Here is a 24,013-nt window from a genome sequence, read left to right on the forward strand (position 1 = left end):
AATATTAAAAGTCCCCGCTACCTGCTTGCATTGTGGGGGGAGCAAAGCTCGGCCGCGACTCGAGAGATTGAAGAAATAGGTACGTGATCCGGCTTGGCTTCATGATGGAGGACCTATTGAGTCCATTTCGATCTTTCTGCTGTTTCTTCGTTTATGGGCTGGTGGTTGATGACGAAGGTAGGATTTGATTTCTCGTCAACGGGGATGATGATGTGACTTCACGTTTCTATAAGGCGTGAACCTCCTTCTCAGAGCTTGGATTTCTTATATTAAATGATTGGCTATATCTCGGAATGCGACGCTACTTCGCAGCATGACCCACGCATAACTACAACAACTCCTATTACCATGTCCCATCCTCGTCACAGGCCCTCATGCCCAATGATGGAAGTGCAACATCACTCCAACGAAGGTGGTGAAACACACATCTCTACCTCCCCTTATCAATCAACTTCCCCTCGAACCAAGCCGCAAACTTAACCGCGTTGGCATCCAAATACCTCTGCGTAAAGTCCGCCACGCACACCACGCCAGGCACGAAGAAACACGTCGCCAACAGCACCCCAAATGTAAACTGCCCGCTCGTCTCCGCCCCCGACAACCCCGTGAAGAACCGCACGAGGTGCCAGCCGTACAGCCACAGCAGCGAGCCGTGGACGAGGTACAGCGCGTACGAGATGCGGCCCAGATACTGAATCACCTTGTTCGTAAACAGCGGCTGCAGAAATGGGGCCCGGTCGACAGAGAAGACGAGCCAGGCGGACGCGAGCGGGATCCAGAGATACTCGCCCTCGCCGTAGCGCTCCGGTGTGATGGCCACGAGCGTCTTGTACCCCGGCGAGAGGCCCGCCGTGCCGGTGCCCTTTGGGTAGGAGAGGAGCCAGAGCGCGCCGAGGAAGGAGAGGGTGCCGATGAGCTTTTTGGATAGGCTGTAGGTTGGGGACGATATTAGGGAGAAGCTTAACCTGGCGAAGCGGCCCTGTGGTCCTGGGGCTGCTGCTGCGTACGGTAGGGTGTTACCCAAGGCAGGCAGCCAGTAGAAGTGCAGGTTCGCGAGGAGGAGCCCGGCGAGGAAGAGGAAGTACTGCCAGTAGTTGAAGTAGAGGGTGTACGCCACGAGGAAGACGTTCATGAGGAGCCTGACCCGCGTTCGCAACCTCGAAAAGGCGACGTGCGCGAGGAAGATGACCAGGGAGCAGTCAAACTCGATCGGTATCGTCCAGAGCGTAGGCTCGTACGGATACCCCTCGCCCCTCTGCAAGTTCCTTCCGAACGGATCCGACAGCCCAATGAGGTTCATCGCCCAGTCCCAGAGCTGGTCGTAGATGCGATCAAACTTTGGCGGCCGCAGCGCCGCCACGGCGACGCCTGACGTTGGGATCTCGAACCAGCCGAAATACGAAATCCACGCAATCACAAACGTCGTCACCGCGGGCGGGAGGAATAGGCGAATATGCCGCCTAAAAGCCGACGATGCGGCGGCAGTGGCGAACTCGGCCGTCTTGTGCTGGCCGAGGAGCTTCAGGGGCTTATAGCTCAGTGCGAACCCGGAGATGACAAAGAAGACGCAGACGGACCAGAAGCCGGAGATGACGAGGCGGATGATGGGCAACTGGATGAACATGGGGTTATCGTCGCTCATGAAGCCGCGGTGGATGTTCATGTTGGCTGTGACGAGGGACCAGTGGTGGCAGACGACGAAGAAGGCGGCTACGCCGCGGAGACCGTCTGTCATTGGGGGAGTTTCTTGTCAGCATTTGCTTTCATGACACCGGAAGACGATTTGGGGCAGAAACTTACCGAGCCATGCTGTGGGGTGAAGTGGTTTCTGGACAGCGTTCGGATCCGAGGCCTTGAGGAAGCTTGGTATGAAGGCGTGGTAGACGTTTCTGGTGTATCGTAGCCACACAGGCAACTGCCGCGCTCGAATATGTGCCCGAGGAACAACGATATTGAAGTCGTCGTCGTGATCCACAAGCGGGATCTCCTCCTCAGCTTCATAGGCTTCCTTGCTCGGTGTGTCAAGGTCCAATGGGTCGATCCCCTCATCGTCATATGCGTTTGGCATATGTCTCAAGTGGCAGTCGGCCTGCGATGCCATGGCATCACTCTCAATATCTCCAGGCATGGCCTACGTTGCCCTCAGTCCTGCCAAGAATATGAAGCTGCTGCGGGATGATTCTCCTTTTGGATCGACAGGAGGAGAGAGAGGGAGTGGGAAACCAAGTATCGGCAGGCCATATGAACATGGACGGGCCGATACCACAACTTAAACCAGGCCGAAAGGGCGATGCAGCGATTCATCGTGTTGCCATCATTACTCGTTTCTAAGTCTCCAACTCTGTCCTCTTGATACCCGATCTGAACAAGACCAGCCGGGCAAGGCTAGCGGTTCCCGCCAAGATCGTCGGCCTCTAGGGCGAATCTGACGTCAATGAGGTCGTTCGTGAGGACGCATTGCGGATAGGATCGAAAATCACGCGTGGAAGTGAGACAATTCGGCCCAGATCTCGCTCCTCGTGCCGGGTATTATGTGCAGGCGTCTCGGATATTGGCTGGCTTGGTGTCACCCGAGAAACGACGTCAACTCCGTTTGCATCTATTCCGATGCATGTCATCAACACGGAGAAGTCAGACTCACAGGAGCGCTGCTGACGACTACGTACGTATGAGGGAGCAAGACGTACATGAGCGCGCCTTCTTCATCGTGCACGGCTTGGAAGGCGACGAACACAAGCAGTCCACGGGCACATAGTCCCCGCCCCATGCCTGGATCTGTATCGCACAAGAACAAAGAAAAGAATAAGATTTGCTAGAAGACGTTGATGACACTGCTCAAAAATGCAAAATGATAACTGTGAGATTCGAACTCACGCCTCTTGCGAGACCAGAATACTCATCCGTTGGACGGATGAAGCTTAGTAAGCTTGAGTCTGGCGCCTTAGACCGCTCGGCCAAGTTACCTTGATGAACCTTCCGCCTGAATTAGCTATCATGTAGGGCAAGCACAGATCGCCCCCACCTCCAACGATCCTACATACCTACGCTAAACGTCGACGTCGAACCTCAGAGCTGACGCACGAAAGTAGCGTTCGCACTCTCTGATGACTATTGGGTTGACTTCATTCGACATTTGTCGTCTTTTCAGTCGGTAACCCATCTCAAGTCGCAATCTGTGAACCCGAGTTGCTATAAAGAAAGCATTAAAATGGATGATCAGTGGCGGTCCACATTCACACACTTCAGCCATAGCCTGTATTACATCAGCATCCAAGCCTACGTACCACAAAACACCGTCGACCACCTTAGATTCTACAACAGATACACATTGAATCCTTGCTGAATCGTCTTTGAGAAAGCTTTCAGGTTAGTTGTCAACCTGGACCATTCAAGGGAAGATCAAAAGCAGATTGGGCGAACAGCTGGTCCTTTGGTCCTGTGTATGTTTTGCTAGGACCGTATTTTGAGGTTTTCGATAAGGCATAGGACCAAATGGACTAAATGGAACTATGGTATCTTTGATTAGAAGTTTGGTATTTTGATAACTCTAGGATGTTTAAGAAACTACTGCCTGCTGAATGAACGTCTTGCAAACGGTAAGTGAGTAGTCTGCTCTTTGCTATTTTTATAACTTTGGGGGTTCCCGATACAGGGATGCTCCTTAGCATCGAACTTGATTCGAAAGGCACTTGCAGATTCTTCCAGTAGTCGGACAGAGCATTTGCGAGGTCAAGAGACCTTTGTAGTCATCGGCGTGGGCAAAAAATGTTTTGTATGAAGGGTGTATCCATGCTACCCTTGGGCTGTGGATATCTGAGAAGTATACGGAAAACAATAATCTATGAGTACAGGGGCCCCAAGAAGTATTGTATATGTTCGACAATGCATCAAGTTCGATTAGGAGTATCATCGCGAACTAACAATCAACATGAGCTTGGTCTAGCAGACCAGGCCATTGGCACATGCATCATGCATCTAGCTCACATAGGTTGGCGGCCACTCTGAAACTATCGATGGAGTTCAACCCCTGATATTTGTAGTCGAGCGTACGAACTTCCTGGAGAGATCAACAAATTTTGTCCCTACCTGAAGTTCAAGGACATGTAATGGTTGTTGAGAGTCATCTGCGTTCGAGATACGGTTTCGTTACGCGGCAAGAAGGGGATACTTGAGGACCCCCATACCTGGGGATGTGTGCTTGTATTCCTCAGAGGTTTTGATTAACGTTGAAGTCTTGAACCCGGCGTAGTTTGCTATGTTGTGTGGTATGGTGATTGTAGGTCATACACGAAAACGTCGAAGAAGATCCCAAGCGCATTGCTTTGACAGAGGCGCTGTCAACCACGACTCGCAAGAATTCTACTTCTATGTAATTGATACAGGCACGCGGTCACCCGCAATCCATCTTGAGCGTATTCAACCCCCCTTCTATTACCCTGCGTATGACTTGTTTTTGCTCAGATTACCATAAGCCTACTTGTAAACGACTACGCTTCACCTCAGGGACAGCGTAGAGCCCTATATTCCATTGTACGTCACGTTGCTTCCATAAGGACCACAAACTTCACAGCCCACCAACCTTGAACCTTGTACACGAGAGAGAAAACTGACCTCAAGTCGCTAATCCCGGCAGAACACCAAGAGAACAGGACCTAGAAGTCCTCGGGGCCGAGATGATATCGCAATACGACATGGCTCCTCTTAGCGGGGTTTAAGAAGCGATTCAAACTACTCTACTTGAGAAATTTGACGGGCTCCCCTAGGACGTACGAAATCACGAGTTGCTTCACAGCATATCGCAAAACGGCAGCGTTTGCGACCGGGACTTTGGTACAGTTACATGCTGCCTTGAAACGAGCAACAAGTCCAGTCAAGTCACTATCTGACCTTCTGTATGGCTGAGCTGGCACGAAACTTGTGCCTTCATCCGTCGAAAACATCACGTCGTCATCGACAAGGCGAATGGAATCATCTATGCAGCCAGCGATGAACAGTGTAGAGAGGAGAACGTGACCAGACTGCAAATCAGACTTATAACGACTCGAAGTATGAAGACAGAGGGACACGTCAACTCCTGCTACCTCGCCAAGAACGAGAAACAACTGAGCCAACTCTATAGCACACTCGACTAATATACCTCTTCTCAATGCTATGCCCTAACATCAAGATCAAGATTCCAAAGAGAAAGCCCCCGGATTCTCGGCCACGTTATCTAGACCATCTCAGACAAGAACAACGTTAAGGCCACTCTGTTCGTGTCCTATACCTAAGCGCAGGGCATGATTCAAGTCACACAGCACGTTCACAAGAAGGTACGAGAAGGATCCCAAGCATGGAACGTCCGAGTCACACATAGAATCTCACCAAAGCTCTGCTAGCCTTCGAGAGCAAGAAGTGGTCACGCACAACAACGACACCAGCCATCAAGGCTATCAGGACAATCATTATCCCATGTATTTCTGTCTGAGTGATACCTTGAAACATGACCTACCGGGCACGAAAGCTCTCCTATCCCAATACTACACAGTCACCGCGAGCCAACCCAGCATCTTGGGATCCGATTAGCCTCTTCACCCTACAGCCTGCAGGCCATCCTCAGCCCACCTGAACTCACAATATCGAGATACGAGAAACCCCTCCCACAGCCGCAGCTTCCGGCCGGACCTCAGAAAACGGGATAGGTCTCTTCTTCGTCAGGTCCCCCTTCCCAGAAAACATGTGGCAATACACGCCACGCACAACGCCATGAGACCATCTCCAAACATGACGACGGCCCCAACGAACGCCTCCAATCGCGAAACCTCGCCGCGTTGTCGTCGCGACGCGTTCGACTAAAATACGGCACCCGGCCTCCCACGCTATTCACGCCTGACGGAAGATACCAAAAAATACTAACACTATCTCGGGATAGTCACTCTCACGCTGCTCCCCCCCGACGATCATCAACCCAACGGCAAACTTTCCTAATTATCACCCTCAGGAACGCGGCTTCCACACACCCACGACACCCTCAAAGAAGGACGCGATACCCCACAAGCCGCCTGAAACCACGCGGCGCCCTTCTTGGGAGTGAGTAAGGTAGTAAGCCGGAAGAGCCCAACATGCCCGAGCCGCCGTAGTCCCCCGTGCCCCCCCTACCAACGGCTTCTTTGTCCTCCGGTGCGCCGGCGCCCTTTAAGCCCAAGGGAAAAAAAAAACAACTCTGCGCCCGCCTATCAGAATGAGAAAAAGGGGAATTTCTGGTGGTGTGCAGAAATGGCCCGCCCCGAGCCTCTTGTGTGAGACAAGAAGAGGAAGAAAAAAGGTGAGGCGGCCTAAAACCTAGTTCATCCTCCCCCGAACGTTAGTCCGGTGAGTTTAGGCTCTTAGAGATGGGGCGACACAGAAACGAAGAAGACGTCTCTCACTCTGTGTTCCATCGTTGGGGTTGTAAGGGTCTCGGAGCTACGAGCCAGCCTATTCAACAAACGCCACCGCCGATAGAGTGAGAGAGAGAGAGAGACAGAAAAGAAATAGGGCGCCACCTTGGTCTAGATTGATAGACCACAACCGGGAAACTCATTGCTGCCACGAGGCTGCTTGGCAAGTACTGTGTAGAAGAGCAAAAAGCGACCCGAGCAGAACACGCCTTCTCCCGGGAGTCTCTCCCCGCGAATCCGCTCCTCGCCGCCGTTCCGGTGCTCAGACGGACTAGAGTAGCCCAACCCAAGGTGTGCCAGGCTGGATCTGGACGGGCATCGACACACCACCATCCAGGACGCATCGTCGGCCAGTCACTTGACAAGCGCCGCCTCTCCGGGGAAACGCACTCACGTATCCCCCTCGTCGACGCGGAACCGCGGAGCAAAGCGGCCTACGATATCCCACATCCTCTAGATCTGACCGGACTCATCCTCATCCTCTTTCGCCAGCACAATACTGCCGCCGGCAGCAATATAGCGTAGGTTGTCAGCATCAGGGCCCGAGCCACGAAGCTAACAAAATCCGACGGACGAAAAAACGTCAAGAATCTAATCCTCTTAGGCTGGCGAACAGACACAGTGGCAGCTCTCTCTTTCTCTCTCTCTCTCTCTCTCTCTCTCTCTCTCTCGATCCGCCTGTCTTCCCCCTCCATCCCTCCCTCCCTTCCCCCTCGAGGATCCCCTGGCTTGTCAGTGTCGTCCCAAGAGCTTTCGGCATGTGACACGGACGCTTCATCGAGTCAAGCAGCGGCAGCCGCAGCGTCGCTGGCGTGGACCGCGCGGATCCCCCAGCGCTCCGCCTGCCAGAATTTGCCTGCCGCCTTTCGGCTCCCGGTAGATAGAGAGAGAGAGAAGGTCAAAGCATCTGCGAGACATTTCTTAGCGAGAAAAGCAACGACGATTGATAACAAAAAGACTAAAAAAATCTCTTACACGTAGGTACGGAGGATAGGCCGTACAACTTCCTACCGCTCGCCTGGAAGCGACAGAGGGCAAACCGGCCGGAATGTGCGGGGTTCCGTCAACTCAGCGGGCGGGGGGGACGCAGGAACAGCAGTCGGCCGTTCTCTGTGACCTTTTGGCGGCAGAGGGCCCGACAGAAGAAATGCTTGCTGCATTTTGCTGCACCTAGGCCAGTGCCGACAGCAATAGTGGGATGCTGATGGCCTAGTTCTCAACTTCTCATGCTACTACGTAACCATAGTGCTTGCTTCCCAAGCGTTCAATGTGACTCTCGCACGTCTTGCTGTGATCTACGTCTCATCCAAGCCCACTACCGCTACATCGAAAGACATACGTTTCTGCGTCGTCGGTAGAAGGGAAGACGTTCCCCAGGCACATAAGGTGAGGATCGACGGAATTACTCGGCAGACGTGACGGCTCCCGAATTTCGATATTCAGCGGTGAGCACCGGTTCGAGCATAGGGTCGTCACTGATGATGTTCTCATCTCTCTTTCCTTTCCTCTATCCTACGAGCCCGGGGGGGGGGCTTCCTGACAGTGTTGCAACGCAAGGTCCTCTTCCGCATGAAGATGGCGGCCCCCACTCGAAAGTTGACAAGAGCCCCATTCGGATCTTCAACTAAAGACTGAAGATCGCAATTTGGACCCAGGAAGATGCCATCACAGGCAAAGCCGCTAGCAGCCCAATTACCCTGATCTTTAAGTCGGGCACACAAAAAAGCCATCAACGTGGTCAGGTTCAGGGTCCATTGGAGGTCCAGAGGACGGACGTCTCTCAAGATAGAATCTCGGGGAATAAGTCATGAAGTTTAGGGTGAGTGTGCTTCCATCATCGCCGGGTCTCGAGCGCAGACTGGTGGATGCGATTTTCACGCAGCCGCGAGCCCCCAAGGGATTAGTGTAGACCCAGTGGTGGAGGATTCTAGTGTCGCACAAGTCTCGATACCTTTGTCGAGAGTACCTGGCCCTGCTTCGCGACATCATCCCTCCCAGGGCCCTGATCATCATGAACTTGTGGCGACGACACGCATCGTGTGGAGAGAGAGAAAGAGAGAGTGTGTGTCAAGGGTTGGGTTGCGTCGATATCGCTCTTCACGCGATGTCTCATTGACCAGTTGTGGCCAACAACTGAGCACTTTGAAGTGGTAAAATCGGGACAAGAAATTGAATGTGGCCTCGTGCGCCATGTGCCTGAGCGAGCCCTTTGCCTGCATCAAGCTACAAATACAACCCACCACTCGGCCCAAGCCCGCTCTAATCCCCGGGACAGAAGACACCGGTGTACCCGGAGGCCCGGAGAGACAGCCGGTTTGCTGGAAAGCAATGAGTTTCTTGGAGGCAGACGGTGCCCACCCACCCCTCCATCACGTCCCTGCTTCAGGAACACGCCGTTCGTTTTCTCAGGTGCAAAAGCTGCAGCATAACGTAGGTTGAGATAGAGGGTTGCCACATGCATGCCCGCCTTAGTGTGCACTCGCTCCCAAATGGGTATTCAAACACCTGCATTCGCGACCATGCGGACGCCTTTTTTCACGCAAAAAGTCTGTCTGCTCACCACATATCGATGCAATGCAGGTTTGAGAACGGTTGTGACCAACGCACTCCTTCGCCGTTCATCACTCGGCATGATGCAGACGAAGGTTCCCACCAAGTTTGCCTCTTCCCGAAGCTACCATCTAGACAGCGTGTTTCAGGGCTGCCAAAAGAACTCGAAAGTTGGGCGCTGCATACTCGCAAGAGTACCGACAAGTTTCCGAGTCCGAGGTAAACGGGATGGATGCCAAAATTCTCGTGTCTGTTGCCTCTAGTCGTCCTGGTGGTGGGGTTGTAGCTTGTGTTTTGTGCTCCGTAAGCTGCCATAACTTGCCTACTGGGTAGGTTCTATCGTATCCGATGTGCCATAGTCTGGCAAAAACCCTCAGTACCAACATTGTTCGCGCATGATCTGTCGGAAACGGCAGTTTGCACCCGATCACCCACCGGACAAACATTGATATATTGGACGCGTCTCGGCACCTTACTGGCTACCAACATTGAAGAGTTCCAAGTTCCTGGTGCAACAAATTACACTGACCGCTCACCTGAGGCTGCAAACTGCAGCTGCTCTCGCCACGTGAAAGTTGTTGCATTGCGAGCTGGCTCCCGTGTACTTTGATGAAGTTACCACCCGCATGTCGCTCTCTTATTCAGGTGGATGCATCATTCAATACATATTGCCTGTCGTCTCTTTACGCCCATTTACCGACTCGTGTCACGGTGCTGCTTATCCTGGCGGTACGAGGTTGTCGGTCTGTTGACCGTGGAGCTGTCACTAGTTTAGTTAGGTATCCCGAAATGCTAGCCGTTGGCCGAGGCTACTTTTGTCTTCTCGTTGTCTTGATAGATGCATCGGCTTCCTGTCCGTTTCTAGTTTTTAGATGGCTGTGCAGTGTGCGGTACTTCGTACGGATACTGAGAGACCGCATCGATGACAAAAGCTGAGGTTGGAATCCGGGACGCTCAATCTCCCATTCCCCACGCTAATCACTTCTAGAAGGTTGAGGAACATCGGTAGTTAGAGGCAAGGAAATGAGTTTATCTCCCGTTCGTGGACCCCACGGAAGGTGGACGCCTTTCTGGCGCAGATATTGGAGCCTATCGCGCTTGGCTGTGAACCACTGACGAACCATCGGCGGGACGAGCGGGAGGCCTGTTAAGACCCTGGCCTGGTCTTCTTCCACGTTGCTATCTTGGAAATCGTGAATGGGTCGTGCCGATGGCGAGCTCCAGGCTTGTTAGATTCGTGGGCACCCAAAGATTCATTCGAGCAACGTGACACCGGGGACTCCACCGTACCGAGCTGCGATGTGTTAATAATGTATTATTCAACCGGGCAAAGGCGGATGGCTTCTTGAAAGATCTCTGCCGAGGTTGAAATGCTGTTTTGAATACGGTTCGATCGACACAGTTATGAATGGGGGAGGGCCGATTAATGACGGACGTCTCTGTGTAGAGAGATGCCTCGTGGATTACGTTAACTGATGTTCGAAATGACTCTCACGTTCCAACGACTGGCGTTTAGTGACCGCGGCCAGACTGCCTTGTTCTGTCGATAACCAATATAGATCGACCGGATGATATGACCAGTGTCATCGCCTCGGGCAGTCTGATACGTGGTGACGAAGCTATGCCTTCTAGAACAATGGAAGGATGGAACATGAGAAACGGCTCCATCGTGACCTGGGGCCTCTGCTTCATGCTGACACCCCTTCCATCTGCCTTCCGTTTCCCATTGTTTCCAATGGCACAAGGCGATGCGTCATGATAACCATGGTGCCCTAAACAGGCAAGTCCCTAATACCCAAGGCTATGCGGGATGCTTCGTGATGGGGACTCAGGCGTCGGAGTGTGTGGGCCCTGAAACCTTCTCGAAGGTCTTGGAGCCTGGAGGCCTATGGGCTAACGACCGCGGGAATGCCCATTGGTCACTGCGGAGGAACCCCTTGTATTGACCGGTGTGACGGGGTACCCCTGACGAGACGAGTTGGAGCCTCAGGATGACAGCTCCCATTATTAACCGAATTCTCAGAACTATGTGGGTTTCGTTCATCCGGGAGAGGACATCGAGTCCGGTCTGTAACGCCATGTATCCACGTGTGCCATGGCAGAAGAGAAGAGTGTGTCCATAGTAAGGGAAAACTTGTCGGCTACCCAGCGCTCCGGCTGCTCTGGCCAAGTCAGTTTGTTTTTGATTCAGCTCAATGAATAATTCGACGACTCAACCTTCCCTGTCGAAAACAAATATTGAGTAAGTTCATAATAATTGTAAGACCATACGAACGATAGTGAGGCACCCCACGGACTTTACTTGGCCGAGAGCGTTACCGATTGTCAGTGGTTGCTTATTGCCGTTAGCTGGCAGACTGATAAGTAAGTGCCTTGCCTGACAGTGACACTAGGGATTCACTCGATCCCGGAGGATCTTCCACGCCAAGTTATGCCCCTGCCCCGTCCGTGACCGGACCGCTAGCCTCAGCAGTTATCTCTGGGCAGTTCGGATGCTGGTTGGCGATAGCGATAGCGGTGAATATGCTCATCGACTTCTTGGGGTGGTCGGTTCAGGACCGTCAAGCTAAACGGCGGCCCCAGGCTCCAAAGCACCTCAGGCCCGTTGGAGGTCCCTTTGGCGATCTTCCAGACTCATGCCCGGTTGCGGCGAGGACCCTTGTGGCCGAGCAAGAGACAGATGGACATATGGTGTGGCCCGCCGCTTGGCTTAATTTGAAGCAGGCCTTTGCTAGATTTGCCAGAAATCCGGGGCAACTAGACCGGAACAAGGTCCGTATTTGGGCCTGGTCGCCGTTGGGGGTCTCGGTGCCACTGGCTGGGCCGGGACCCCACGGCTTCCTACCCGAGCCGCCCAAAGTACCATGTCCACCAGCCAGGCTCCCAAGTCGTCGGAGGTGAATTGGAGTGTTGGAGAAGGGAACTTCCCAGAGGGACCAGAGGGGAAAGAAGGGCCCGCGGGTACAATTGGGAACTTCATGAGCATCAAACGACAGATCGCCGGGGTCTCCTCGATCAACCAGCGAATAGATCTGCTCAACTTCCGTCCTTGGACGTCGATATTGCGCCATCCGTGGCTTTTAATGGCTCTTGGTGGAGAGCTTTAACGAAGCGGCGGTCGGAGGTTTCCAGCGGATGACAATGGTCGGCTGCTGATCTACCATGGACCGTTAGCTGATATTCTAGTGTGGGTTGTTATTCCGTACGGTTAGATATTTGAAGTACGAACATGCCCGGCTCACACCACACAACGTAAGAGAGTAGGTGTTGACCAACACGTCCACCGTGTTGGGGCATCTTCGTAAAACGGGGTCGACAGAGGAAAATTTTGCAGTCGGAAGTATATTCCTACATGGTGAACCCACACATTAGGTCGGGGTCGTTGGAAGACCCGGGCTGTTTTGGGCTTAAGGTGTTCCGGTGTATTGGATCGTGTCAAGTGTTTGCTCATGTCTGATCCAGTAGCCAGGAACGGCCCAACCACCCCGACGGTGGCGAAAGGATTCTGAGCCAGGCACTTGGCTCCTCCCCGTGGCCTCCGCTAAGATAGCACCTGGTCGGCCATCCTGGAGCCCCGGCCACTTGACAAGCCCCGGCTGCTTTGCTGGCCTGATCCAGAAAAGGTCGGCAAGCATGCGGTTGAGCCCTGGTCCCATCAACTTCAGTAGAAGCCGAGTCCAGAAAGGTTGTTAGCGGGCAATCGTTCTCCATGCCATCCCATGTCGGTTGCAGAGGCCGGGCTCCTATTCGACTAATAAATCCATAATTCGAATGCCACTTTTCTTCGTAGGGCTTTAGAACGGTCCCAAGCGTTATGCTGCCGGTTCCGCGTAGTCTAGGATGCTGCAGCCAGACCCCACTGCCACCCATGGTTCGACCGAGAATACCTTGTTCTCGAAGTTATTACGAGGGATTTCGGGCCTTCGATGCTGGTCTTCGAGACCTTCCTTTCAAGCCGGCTAGCTCTGAGGGATCTCGTAGTGTGTGTGTGATAACCGTCGGAGAATGCTCGTAAGCATCTTAATGATATGCTGGTGTTCTCGAACCGTTCGAACCCTTCTACCGTTGCCATTATCCATTTCGGATTCCGGAACCACGGTCCAAGAATTTGAAAAGATCTAACCTGGTGTGCCTGCAGCCCGAGTACGGATACTGGGATAAGCTGCTTTGATGAGGGGAAGCTTGAAAAGTTGTGGGATGCCGCGATGCCCAGCCACAGCGTACCTGCATGCGATGGTGCAACGGTTCGTCTGTTCCTGCATATGTATAGAAAGAAAACAGTACCTTGGCACCTTGGGGACACTGCCTGCAGCATCTCGAAGCTTGCGATACACATGCAAGGTACGGATACGCTGAGCTGTGAGGACTGAGTACTTGGTACCGTTTCTTCCGAAGTACTCCGTGCCGTTCGGCGAATCATGGGTGCGAGCAGTGAGGCCGGGGCCGATAGACACCATGGATGGAAGCCCTGACGTGGTTGCGTGGTCGCATGAACGGAGGCAAATTGGTGATTGGACAATCGCCAGGGTTTCGACCGAGCATGGAACCCTGGCACAAATTCACCGGAACTTTCCCAGCTGTGAGAACCACGCGTGCGACGGTCAAATACCTATTGCAGATGATCTGCGTGTGCGAGACCGATCATGATAAGATGCCCAAATAGGGACACAGCGCCGGTGGTGCACGCAAGTTATGCAACATAATGCCTAGCATAGCCCGCTTCGACACCGACGTGCACCGGAAGATGTGCTGATAATGTATGGAGTCTCCGCCGCGAGAGAGACCTGGGCCCTATGCATGGCTGCATGGGCAAAGACCCAGACCACACAGAGCGATAATGAGAAGATGATAAGGCCAGAATCAAGTCGAGTCGGACATCAATGGTGCAAGCCGCGGGATCGAGCCGGTTTGTGCCCGCTTTGTGCTGCGGCGGCGCAGCTGTTTGACCCATTGTGCGTGCATCATCCACCCAGCGGCCAGTGGCAGCAGGATGGATCATGGAGCAAACACCAGAACCACAGAACTAATGCACCATTGGTGCCGGAGGTCCTCTGGTGCAATTTTATGCAGAGAGCTAACGTCTCAGCTAGAAGACTAGTGGAAAGAAGGCCGTTCAGTAGGAGTTGCTGGAAGCTGAAAAGGCAATGGCGATGACGATGAATAGATATTCCTGAAGAGTCTTCGGTTATCAAGGCTGAATCGTCTGTAGTTGGAACCTGACTCTGCGGGTCTAGCCGACAGCAGTATGGAAGCCGGACTCTCGTTACGCGACTTTTGAGGTGCCGGCTGAAGTCATCAACGTAGCTCAGTCTCCAACCAATGGGATATTGTCCATGTCCGACATGGCTAGCGGAGGAGTCGATACAACTACCACACTTCGTCTTGGACAACTTTGGCGTCAGCCAACTCAACTTGCTTCCAACCTGGTCGCTCGATTCGGAAAGGTAAAAAGCGACGGAGAGAACAGTCCAAGCCGTTAGAACGTGCGGGATTGGCGGACGAACAAAGAGAAGCAGATACCTTTGAGACAGACGGTTGGATGGTGCATGGAGACATGTGAAAGAAAACAGTCGGCTTGGCTGAGTTGGTTGGGCCGTTGCAAACAACGCTCTATTCCACATTGTAGCCATGACTTGGAGCGGCGCAGCGCCCCGAGTGACCGGTCACTTCTCAAGGAGCCAGAAGGCTGGATGGAAGAGGCAGGTGTTGGGGAGCAACACAGTAGACGAAGCAAAATCTGTTTGCTCGCTGTTGGAGGCTATATCCGTAAGCCAATGGCTATTGGCCGAATAGACCTTTGATATGCTTTGGTCCGGTTGGTGCTAGTTGTTGTTGGTCCGCAAAGTCGAAAACTACCCAGCATGCCGTCACTGCAAAACCCAGCTTTCGCGTAGGCTGAAGTGTACCGATGCAGACTGCTTTCCCGTCGGTTGCCTCTGACATCCCAGATTGTGAGGTCCGGGCGGATGGATCTGTGATTTGGACGAGACGAGAGGGCCGTGGAGTTGACGTATGCACCCTGTCCCCCAGAAGTGTAGGATAGAGTGTGGCATATCCGCCGTATCGCAGCGTTCAGGGATCGGGTCCTGACTGGAATGCCTGGAGCTGCCAAGCTGGTGCGCCGCAGACTTCCACGAGCCTGGCTGAGCCAAAGTCTCTCGGAACGCTGTCCATGCGAGCATCAAGTTCGACAGGCTGAACCTGGTGTCCCGGCATAAAGGCAACGTTCGTACGAAGCATCGTGGCGTCGTCTTTTCCAGGCTCGCAAGTGAGATGGACGTCAAGGATAGTATCTATCGATAAGGCAAGAATTGGTGCGACATGGATCCGAACAGTGACGGGTTGCGGGGGATTTCTTGGTCAGTGGCTTAGGGTGTCACGGTGTGTACTGTCCGACCATCTACCCGTACCCGAATATCGCGAGGGTGTGGTGAGGATGAAGCGGGGTGGTGCAAGGGAGGACGAGGACGAATGAGGGGTAAAAGTGCTGGTCGTGCCTCGCGTACGCAGACAGGCTGCATCTCGCGGTGTTCCTTGCATCTACGTTTCCTGTAAGGTACAGCAATCATTTTTCTTCTCTGTGTGAAAACTTTTTCCATATCAAGATTCTGGTGGTGGAGGTGGTCAGAGTTGGGGCACGGCGCATGCGTACCAAGGAACAGTATAGAGGTTCAAGCAGGCAAGGTATACACCAAAGAAACATAGTAGAATGCCTTATTCAGAAACGAGTGCGTACGTAAGGCGGGCTCCATGCGTCTAATGCCAGACGAGTTCGTTCGATGTCATGGTGGACGGTGGACGGTGGACGGTGAACGATGGGCGGCGGAGAGTGGACCTGGGTAAAGTAAGTTGTAGGTAAGGTGGCCATTTGAATCTAGACGTTGCTACGTTTCTTGTCGAGGGCCTATCGCATGCATCAAGCTGCAAGATGACCGCTGAGGTAAGGTCTTGCCTGGCTGATGGTATCATCACCCACATCGACTGCGGATACGGGAGTCTCGACCCATGGAAATGAAGGGAAAGTCCTTGCGTAGAGTTCGACGCAGCTCTGAGAAGAGGAATCGAGACTGTATTAGTCATAACACAGTTGACACCTGTGCACAACCACAGGTCTGTAGGTAGGATCAGACGGGAAAAGGATGAGAGCCATTTCCAAGGTACTTTACGAAGTACCTACCAGCTTGCTGCATGAGGTAGGTAGGTGGGAGAACGGGGATTCGGGAGCGCCTTCTCACAGCCGAATGTTTGCTTTTTCCCGCATCATGGATCCAATGGAGACGGGACTGACCAACGGGGCTCCCGTTCCCCAAATCCCAACGGCAGCAGCTTTCCATGGTCCCCCTGCTGCCTTACCTAAGAACACTCGATGGGAACTTGGGAAAAGAAGGCAAGTGGGCAGGAAGGAACTTCGTACCTGGGGTTTGAGAATCTTCGGGTTGGCAATGGAAGAAGTTGGATCCATCTCAACTGTGCCTTCTCCAGGTTGGCCGCAGTTACCAAACTGCATCTGCATCTGCATCTGCACCTGCTCCTTCCTGCTGCTGCTGCACCTAGAGGCACATCCTTGGCCAGGTGCCTTCCTTTTTCAACCATGCGGCGTGCGAGGCCTTCCAGGTTGCCTGTGACCTGTGACATTCAGGTTGGTGTTTGAGGCTTAAGCGGTCGGTGACATCGAGTCCTCCTTCCCGTCCCAGACTCCCCACCCCATCAGATCAAGTCGTCACGTGGCGTGTTGCTTGAGTCTGAGCATCCGTACCTGCCTCGAGTTGACAGAAAGAGAAAGCAACACCGTTCTTTCCACTTCATCCGAACAGGCCATCCCGTCCGCCCTGTGCCTTAGCCCGCAGTCGTTACTCTCATGGATTTAAACATTGCCCTGCCGAACCCCATCTCAGCTCCGGATGCTGCGTACGCAGTACATACGTGCCTGTGGTTCCGTGGTGCCTCAATAGTCCATACCTTACACACCTTACTTGACGACATGCACGCCGAGCACTGCCTCAACTAGACTGCTTGCTGCATGGACCTCCTCGCCGCGACGTGGTGGCGACAATCTTTTCGCTCTTTTCAATCTAACTTTCCATTCTCCCAGGGTCCGATTGCCAACTCGGACCTGAAAAGATCGGATGTCACTTTGTCGCCCACCGTCCGTGCCAAAGTCTACAGCATCATGAATCCACTGGCTTCGTTGGTTTGCTTCACCATCAATATCGGGCTCCCTGCCCTGTCCCGTCATGATCATCAGCCGCGGGCCGCGGGCCACTCATGAGGCTTGCTTAGTCCCAGCCATCGCAACCTTGGATGGCCTGTCTTTACTGTCCACTCTTCACGATTCGAGCATGTCGAGGCACCCGAGACTCCCAAGACTCAAGAGGCTCCCGCCAATCCGCCGACAATGCCAGGGGTGTCAGGGTTGATGCTTGGCCGTCACCAAGCTGCTGGACCAACCGGGACGGCCAGTCCAGAAATGGCATGCTAGATCTGTCGAGACGACTCAACTCGGCTTTGGCGGGGTCATGGTCAAGTGACGCAGTCAGCAATCCAACGCCCCCCGCGCCGGCTCGACTCAGCAGACAGACGCGTGAAAGAATGGAGAACAAGTCGAAACCAGAAACAACGCCCGTCAACATATCCGCCAAACCAAGACTCACGAGGTGATATGGATACATGAGAGTCCAGGCGCGCGAGAAACTCTTGCTAGTGGCGGCTGCGTCATCGCTAGCCAACGCGATGCCGTAAAGCCACAACCAAAAACTTCAAAGCGCGACGCGGGGTTGTTGACTGGCGATAGCAAACGTGTGACGGACGCCCAAGTCGACCACTGATATGCCAAGCGGCACTCAACGGACGCCTAGTGGTGGATGGCACCTCACGGCAGAGGTTATCGTTAGACTTGTTACCCTAGAGTTCTGGCAGGGGGTCGCCAAAGGTGCGCCTGTTCAGCGTTCTGAATGGCCCGGCCTCGTCTCCATCACACATCCTTTGTGCGTTTCGTGTTCCTGCACAACTACGGTACCCACCAGATGAGAGGCTTGCATAGCTGGCTCGAGAGGGCTTACTGGCGCGTTGGCGAGCTGAATACGACGCCCGTATGCATCGACATTATTCAAGCACACTCACATGTTCGCCGCTTCCAAGAAATCAAGTTGTGCTACGAACGGGGGGCCACCAACCAGTGGCCCCCTCGCATGCCGTTGGCTTTGGTTCCCACTTGAGGAATCCAAGGGCTTATCCGTACAGAACTTCAGAAGAAGACGGTGTCCTCCGAAAGAGGAGACGCAGCGCACAACGAGGATAAGTGGGTGTGCGGCCTCCGCCAGGGCCATTTTCACAATCAACCCAACACTCGGACGAATTAACATTTTGATAGCTGTGGACTTTTATTCTTAGAAAGCCGGGACCTCGAATATACTCCAATAACGCAGCAATTATGTGCCTGACGACATCGGATGGACGAGCCACACACGGCTTTCCCAGAGCTGCGGTTGCAATACTACCTACCGCTCAAGCCGACTGTCTTCCCAGCTCAATAACAGTTGACAGGCTCCGTCCATCTCTACGGCTCTGGCATGAATGATGAACGGTGACCCGCTGGCTACCCTAGCTGTCAAAGTCAATGCTGCTTGGGCAGCCCAGTAATTGCCGCGATGCTCCGCGTTTCGAGCACTTCGGAGCAGTCATAGTCGCCTGTCGGGGGAGTTCAGACAAGCACAGCTTTGCTCAGCCGCTCTGAAGCATGAAAATGGATTACGAATGCTCCCACGAATCGCGAAACTTACTGGAGCATCGACAGAGCCACCGTGATCCAGGAGACGAACGGCAGTTGACGTTTGGCTTGCAAAGGAAACAAGCTGACATTTTCCATGGTTGCCGCTCGCGCTGGTTTCTATCACCATCACCATTGCCGCTGTTACCACTGTGGCTACTAGACGCAACTTCTGAAGTGATCAACAGAGGGCGGCGCAACGCCCTCCAGTGTTCGCTGGTCTGGTACCTTGCATGCGCGTTTCGGCCATGGTTTGCTGCGGGTGTGCTAGCACAACGAGCGATACGACTGGCGTGCAGCATGAGTGTGTCTGCATGTGTGACTGTCGACAGAGGGTTCATCCAGCGAATGACGGTGCCTGAGAGTGTGGTCGGACGCGCGCCAGACTGGGCTGAGATGGCGAGTGCCAATCGAGGAAGCCAATTGTGCTAGTTGTGTGGACGGCGATGTGTCTATCGACAGGCGCTATCCACTTGTGCCTCGATTTGCCGTCCTATCAAAGAGTACATGGTCCTCGGGTTTATGCAGCTCTGCTGAGTTACCTCGACGCACTCTTTGCTCACTCATCACTGAAGTATCTCGAACCTGTCTCATCTTGCATACTCTGTTGGTGGAAGCCCGATTAAAATTACCCTCAGCATAATCTTTCCCCGGTTGTATCACTTGGTGCCTGACTACAACGACTGAGAAGCCGCTGTGGCTGGTTGGCTGTGATTCGGCCTGGTCGGTACCACGACCAGGTACCTATCTGCCTTTCCGTATTCAGGGCATAACGGACTATGGGCTAAGCATCTAATCACGAACAAACGGCTGATGGCACTCTCGTGTACGGCGGCATACAATAGTCGTGTATAGTGCTGCTCTGTGCCCAGGTCCAGATGCTCCCGCGACGCCCGTTCATGGCCGCCGTCAACGCCATCTGCCAGCGTTGGCTTGGTTGCTGTAGCTGTCTGAGAGCAACATGACGGCTGGTCAAGGCTCTCTCTGTCTCCATGCGCTTCAAGTGAGGATTGCTTGAGGGAAACGTCAGCTGCAGTTCCGGACAAGAGCCTGAATGAGTTTGGTTTGACATTTCCTGCAGAAAGTATGGTTTATTTCATCTGAAAGGCAGAAAATGCAAAAGCCCTGACGGCATCGAGGCCGGCGTGTTCCTGCAAGATGTCGTATGTGTGCGTCTGTTGGCACCCAGCAAACTAGGTACCTACAGTACGAATACGCAGCCAGTAAGCCAGAGGATCCTCGTCCTCAGGTACTTCAAACAGACCAGCTCCAGCAGCAAAGAGGAGCAAAAAGGATACCCTAGCACACACAAGAACAGGCAGGATGTCAAGTATCCTTCAGATTGCGATACATCCGAGCGAGACTTGATAGCCCGTCTCGTCTCGTCTCGTCTCGTCCGTTTCGTCGCTTTCTGGGCACAAGATGCCCTGACAAGTCTGGGCGAGGAACAGAGAACGGAGAACGGAGCTCTTGGGTTGTCTGGACGGTGTGTCCATACGAATATCCGTTCTGCTCATTGCGTACCGTACCTGCGTTTTGCCCATCCAGAATTAGAATTGACCTGGTAGCTGCGCCATCCTCTCGTCCCAGCCCACCCACACACAGCATGCCACCCACAAAACGACACAACTCATCATCCGGAGCGGTAGGGCCAAAGCACCAAAGCCCACCAGCACCACTGCACCACCCACCTGATGTTTCCGCTTGGCCCCAGAGCCAGACATGCAGAGGGCATACAGACAGGACCCACTCATGACACCGTCTCGTTCACCTGGTGTTCCTGTTCCTGGTCCGTCGCCGCCGTCGCTCATCCATCCACCCATATTCTCAAATCCACCCACTATCCAGCGAGTGTGGCGGTCCACCCACACTTCTATCCTCTCCCCCCCTTCCGAGTCCACGCGCTAGGAACGGAAGCCCATCCCAGCGACCGAGAGCTACGTACCGACAGAGGAGGGATGCCGGTACGTATCTCGACACACCCTAGTCGGGTCATCTACGTACTTGGGACCCACAAGATACGTACTCATCTACCCCTGGCCCCGGTCGACTTGTGTGGGTGAGACATGCCTGCGTGGAGAGTGAAGACGAGAGAGAGAGAGAGGAGACGAGGGGACGGGGGTTCGAGGACGAGGGTCCGTCTACTCGAAGGTGCGCTAGGGTCTGGGATGGTCTGGTCGGGTCTGCCACTTGGCTTGGTACTCAGTGTCCTGTACCATCGGCCTATCGACGACTTTTATCTTGCGCCAGTCGGTTGATCTTGGTCTCTTTTCTACTTATCCCCCTTCACCACCCACGTTCATTTCACTCTCGCTATTTTATGATCGACACTCCGTTCGGCTACTGTGCGCTGTGATCTTTTCTTCTTATGACCTCTCGGTTCTTCCTTCTTTTGAGACTCGACATTTGGGAAACACTTCGACCTGCTCGAACCATCCCGTCCTTCCTTTAAACAACACCACAACTCAGTATCCATCAACCGTCTTCGAGCACATAATACACCAAGCCAGTTCAACTCTATCATACCTTTTCGATCTTGCAACGACAACTTCCGAGAATAGAGAAGAGACAGAGAAACACTCCAGACGAGTTTCATGTACAACTAAGACAAACCCACACTTTCACTCATCGAGTCACCAAACACTCTGACGGTCATTGTCTACCAACGACCCGTCGTCCTATCCTTCACACAGAAGAAACCGAAACCCACCGTCATTAGGCCAACTGCCCATCCCTCAGTTCGAAAGAATCTGAAAGTGTACAGCATCGACTACACTACACTCCACCACGCATTATACGACTAATCAGTAAAGACGGCCTTGAACAACCCGCCGACTAACACATACAGCTCAACACGACAAACTTTGTCTGGTGCGTCCCGAATGAGCAAGAAGAGAAGAAAATACGGAAGAGGCTAGGAACTGATCATCGAATAGACGCATCACAATGGACGCCACCATGATGACGGCACAGGCAATGGGACAAGCTCCCTTCCTCTACTACCGCCCCGAACAGAAGCTCGACACCTCAAGGCACCGTGGTCACTTCTCGCAGCAGCCCACCATGTCCCAGCACATGCCCATGTACCCCATGGTCCCAACTCTGCCTTCAACGCCCATCTACTCGCGCCCCAACTCGTCATGCTCGCAGCCTATGGGCCCCACGCTGTACAGCAATGGACCCGCGAACATGACGCCGATGGCATCTCCCCAACCTATGAGCCACAAGCCCGCCATCATGCTCGAGACGGAGATTTGCGACGATGGCCTCTACTTCCCGTCAACGCCACCGCTGTCGACCTGCGGCAGCGCCATCAGCAGCCCTAACGCCAGCTACGATCTCCTCCAGACACCGATGAACCCCATGTTCTCCGGTCTGGAGGGCATCGACGGCATGGAGGGTTTCAAGGAGACGCTGGAAGTGCCTGAGAACCACGCCGTGGACTGGAGCAGCTGCGGGTCACCCCCGATGACACCTGGTAAGTCGCCATCATGACGCGGGCCATTCCATCCCGTTGCGTCCCGACTTGCGCTGCTTTTCTTGCTTTCGCATTGCCATCAATACACTTTTGCGCTGCATAGGCCTTGGCGGTTTTTTGACCCCATTCCCAACGGCCTGGGTGGTTGCCGGAAGCAAGTTTGGCGGGGCACTTCGTGGGATTTACTGAGGGACGTTTTTCGGAGGCTAACTTAATTTGGCAGTCTACCTCCAAAACCAAGCAGCCCAGGTCCCCTCGCTTAACACCAACACTAGCGACCTCCTGTCCACCGCATCTTGCCCTTCACTTTCTCCCTCTCCCTCACCGTACGCCAGGTCTGTCACCTCCGAACAGGATCTTGACTTTTGCGATCCTCGCAATCTCACTGTCGCTGCTGCACCCAACACTTCCAACCCGACTTTGGCCCCCGAGTTCCCTGCATTCACCCTCGGTGATGAGCTCAGGAGTGAAGTTTCTGCCAAGACCCCTACCTCAGCCCCCTCTCCACCGACTTTTGACTTCAACCCTGCCTTCCAGCACGGCCTTCCCGCATTCGAGGACTTGAGTGATTTGGAGTCAGAGGACGACTTTGTCAACGGTCTCGTTAACCTCGGCGACGCCCACTCTGCTGAGGTCCGTCGCCCTCGCGCCTGCACCGGCTCCAGCGTTGTCTCCCTCGGCCACGCCAGCTTCATTGGCGAAGAGTTCAACTTTGACGAGGCTGATTTCTCTGCACCTGCCTGCCTTTCCAGCCCTTCCTCATCCTGCTCCAACAACGACTGCCACCAGGTCAAGCGTCGCAAGGTTGTCAAGAAGGAGGCCAACGAGTCTGCGCCCAGCATGAACACCGCTTCTGGAGCTTCCCAGGCTGCCAGCAGCGAGCAGCGTTCCAACAGCCAGGCCCCCGCTTCCGAGGCCAACAGCTCTTCTGACTCTGAGTCCAACTCAGCGCCTCTCCCAGCTCCCGTCAACCGCCGCGGCCGCAAGCAGTCCCTCACCGAAGACCCCTCCAAGACTTTCGTCTGCGAGCTTTGCAACCGCCGCTTCCGCCGCCAGGAGCACCTGAAGCGTCACTACCGCTCCCTTCACACCGGCGAGAAGCCTTTCGAGTGCCATGAGTGTGGCAAGAAGTTCTCCCGCAGTGACAACCTGTCTCAGCACGCCAGAACCCACGGCAGCGGCGCAATCGTCATGGAGCTCGACGACTCAGGCGTTCACTCCTTTGACCACGGCATGATGGGCCACCCTGAAGACTACCACACTCTTGGCAAGGTTCTCTTCCAGGTTGCCTCTGAGATTCCTGGAAGCGCCAGCGAGCTCTCCTCGGAAGATGAGAACAGCAAGAAGAAGCGCAAGCGCTCTGACTAAACCGTCATGAGTGACTTGTTTTTTTCGCATTCAATTTCAGCATCGACAGCGATCAATAGTTGCTCTCGATGATGCCCGACACGACTTTGATGACGACAACTTCTTTTTTGATTTTTTTCCTTCTCAGGCCAGCCCCGCTATGTTTTACGCGGATAGGTCACTAGGGTCACACAGGGCGCCCTTCCACAGGAGGACCATCATGAACCACCAGAAGATGGTCCGCCTCGGGAAGGGCCACAAGCGAAAAGTGCAAGCGGGTTTGGGCATTTTCTCACCAACGCATTGTCTTCCACTGTATCAGTATTTGCGACGCCAGACTCGCCGACTCCCTTCACAGGTCTCGGAAAATGGTCAGCGTCGAAGGGATGCGTTGTTTCAAGGGCAGCATTGATGATCACCACCAAAAGTTCAAGAACGCAAGGGCAAAGGCAA

General features: G+C 53.9%; 4 protein-coding genes and 1 non-coding gene across 5 annotated transcripts; 2 read left to right on the forward strand and 3 right to left on the reverse strand.

The window, feature by feature from the left end:
- Positions 1 to 430: 430 nt before the first annotated feature.
- BDP55DRAFT_690519 (hard surface induced protein 3) lies at positions 431 to 2,068 on the reverse strand (the record flags this gene model as incomplete). The annotated part of the gene is made up of 2 exons (XM_060576869.1): positions 431 to 1,728; positions 1,801 to 2,068. 2 exons carry the CDS (start codon positions 2,066 to 2,068, stop codon positions 431 to 433), a joined length of 1,566 nt encoding a protein of 521 aa, XP_060434361.1.
- A 781-nt stretch (positions 2,069 to 2,849) lies between these two features.
- Positions 2,850 to 2,964, reverse strand: BDP55DRAFT_t63. Its single transcript has one exon. It is a non-coding gene; the product is annotated as a tRNA-Leu (tRNA).
- Positions 2,965 to 11,040: 8,076 nt separating this feature from the next.
- Positions 11,041 to 12,039, forward strand: BDP55DRAFT_302451 (uncharacterized protein). The gene is made up of 2 exons (XM_060566638.1): positions 11,041 to 11,211; positions 11,363 to 12,039. The coding sequence occupies exons 1-2, from the start codon at positions 11,165 to 11,167 to the stop codon at positions 11,868 to 11,870; spliced, it is 555 nt and encodes a 184-aa protein (XP_060434362.1). The 5' UTR covers positions 11,041 to 11,164; the 3' UTR covers positions 11,871 to 12,039.
- Positions 12,040 to 13,659: 1,620 nt separating this feature from the next.
- Positions 13,660 to 14,968, reverse strand: BDP55DRAFT_302440 (uncharacterized protein). Its single transcript, XM_060566637.1, has one exon. The coding sequence runs from the start codon at positions 14,597 to 14,599 to the stop codon at positions 13,931 to 13,933; it is 669 nt and encodes a 222-aa protein (XP_060434363.1). The 5' UTR covers positions 14,600 to 14,968; the 3' UTR covers positions 13,660 to 13,930.
- A 6,713-nt stretch (positions 14,969 to 21,681) lies between these two features.
- Positions 21,682 to 23,581, forward strand: BDP55DRAFT_542624 (uncharacterized protein; the record flags this gene model as incomplete). Its single annotated transcript, XM_060568330.1, has 2 exons — positions 21,682 to 22,213; positions 22,437 to 23,581. 2 exons carry the CDS (start codon positions 21,682 to 21,684, stop codon positions 23,579 to 23,581), a joined length of 1,677 nt encoding a protein of 558 aa, XP_060434364.1.
- Between the last annotated feature and the right edge of the window lie 432 nt (positions 23,582 to 24,013).

The sequence above is a fragment of the Colletotrichum godetiae genome (genome assembly GCF_030913485.1).
Source record: "Colletotrichum godetiae strain CBS 193.32 chromosome Unknown BDP55scaffold_5, whole genome shotgun sequence".
NCBI lineage: Eukaryota > Fungi > Ascomycota > Sordariomycetes > Glomerellales > Glomerellaceae > Colletotrichum > Colletotrichum godetiae.

Bases quoted from the DNA above. Each gene is read 5' to 3' on its own strand.
- BDP55DRAFT_302451 (XM_060566638.1), top strand. From the start codon at position 11,165: ATGAATAATTCGACGACTCAACCTTCCCTGTCGAAAACAAATATTGA. The intron at 11,212-11,362 runs GTAAGTTCATAA...CAGTGACACTAG, and splicing joins CTGTCGAAAACAAATATTGA to GGATTCACTCGATCCCGGAG.
- BDP55DRAFT_302440 (XM_060566637.1), bottom strand. From the start codon at position 14,599: ATGGCTACAATGTGGAATAGAGCGTTGTTTGCAACGGCCCAACCAACT.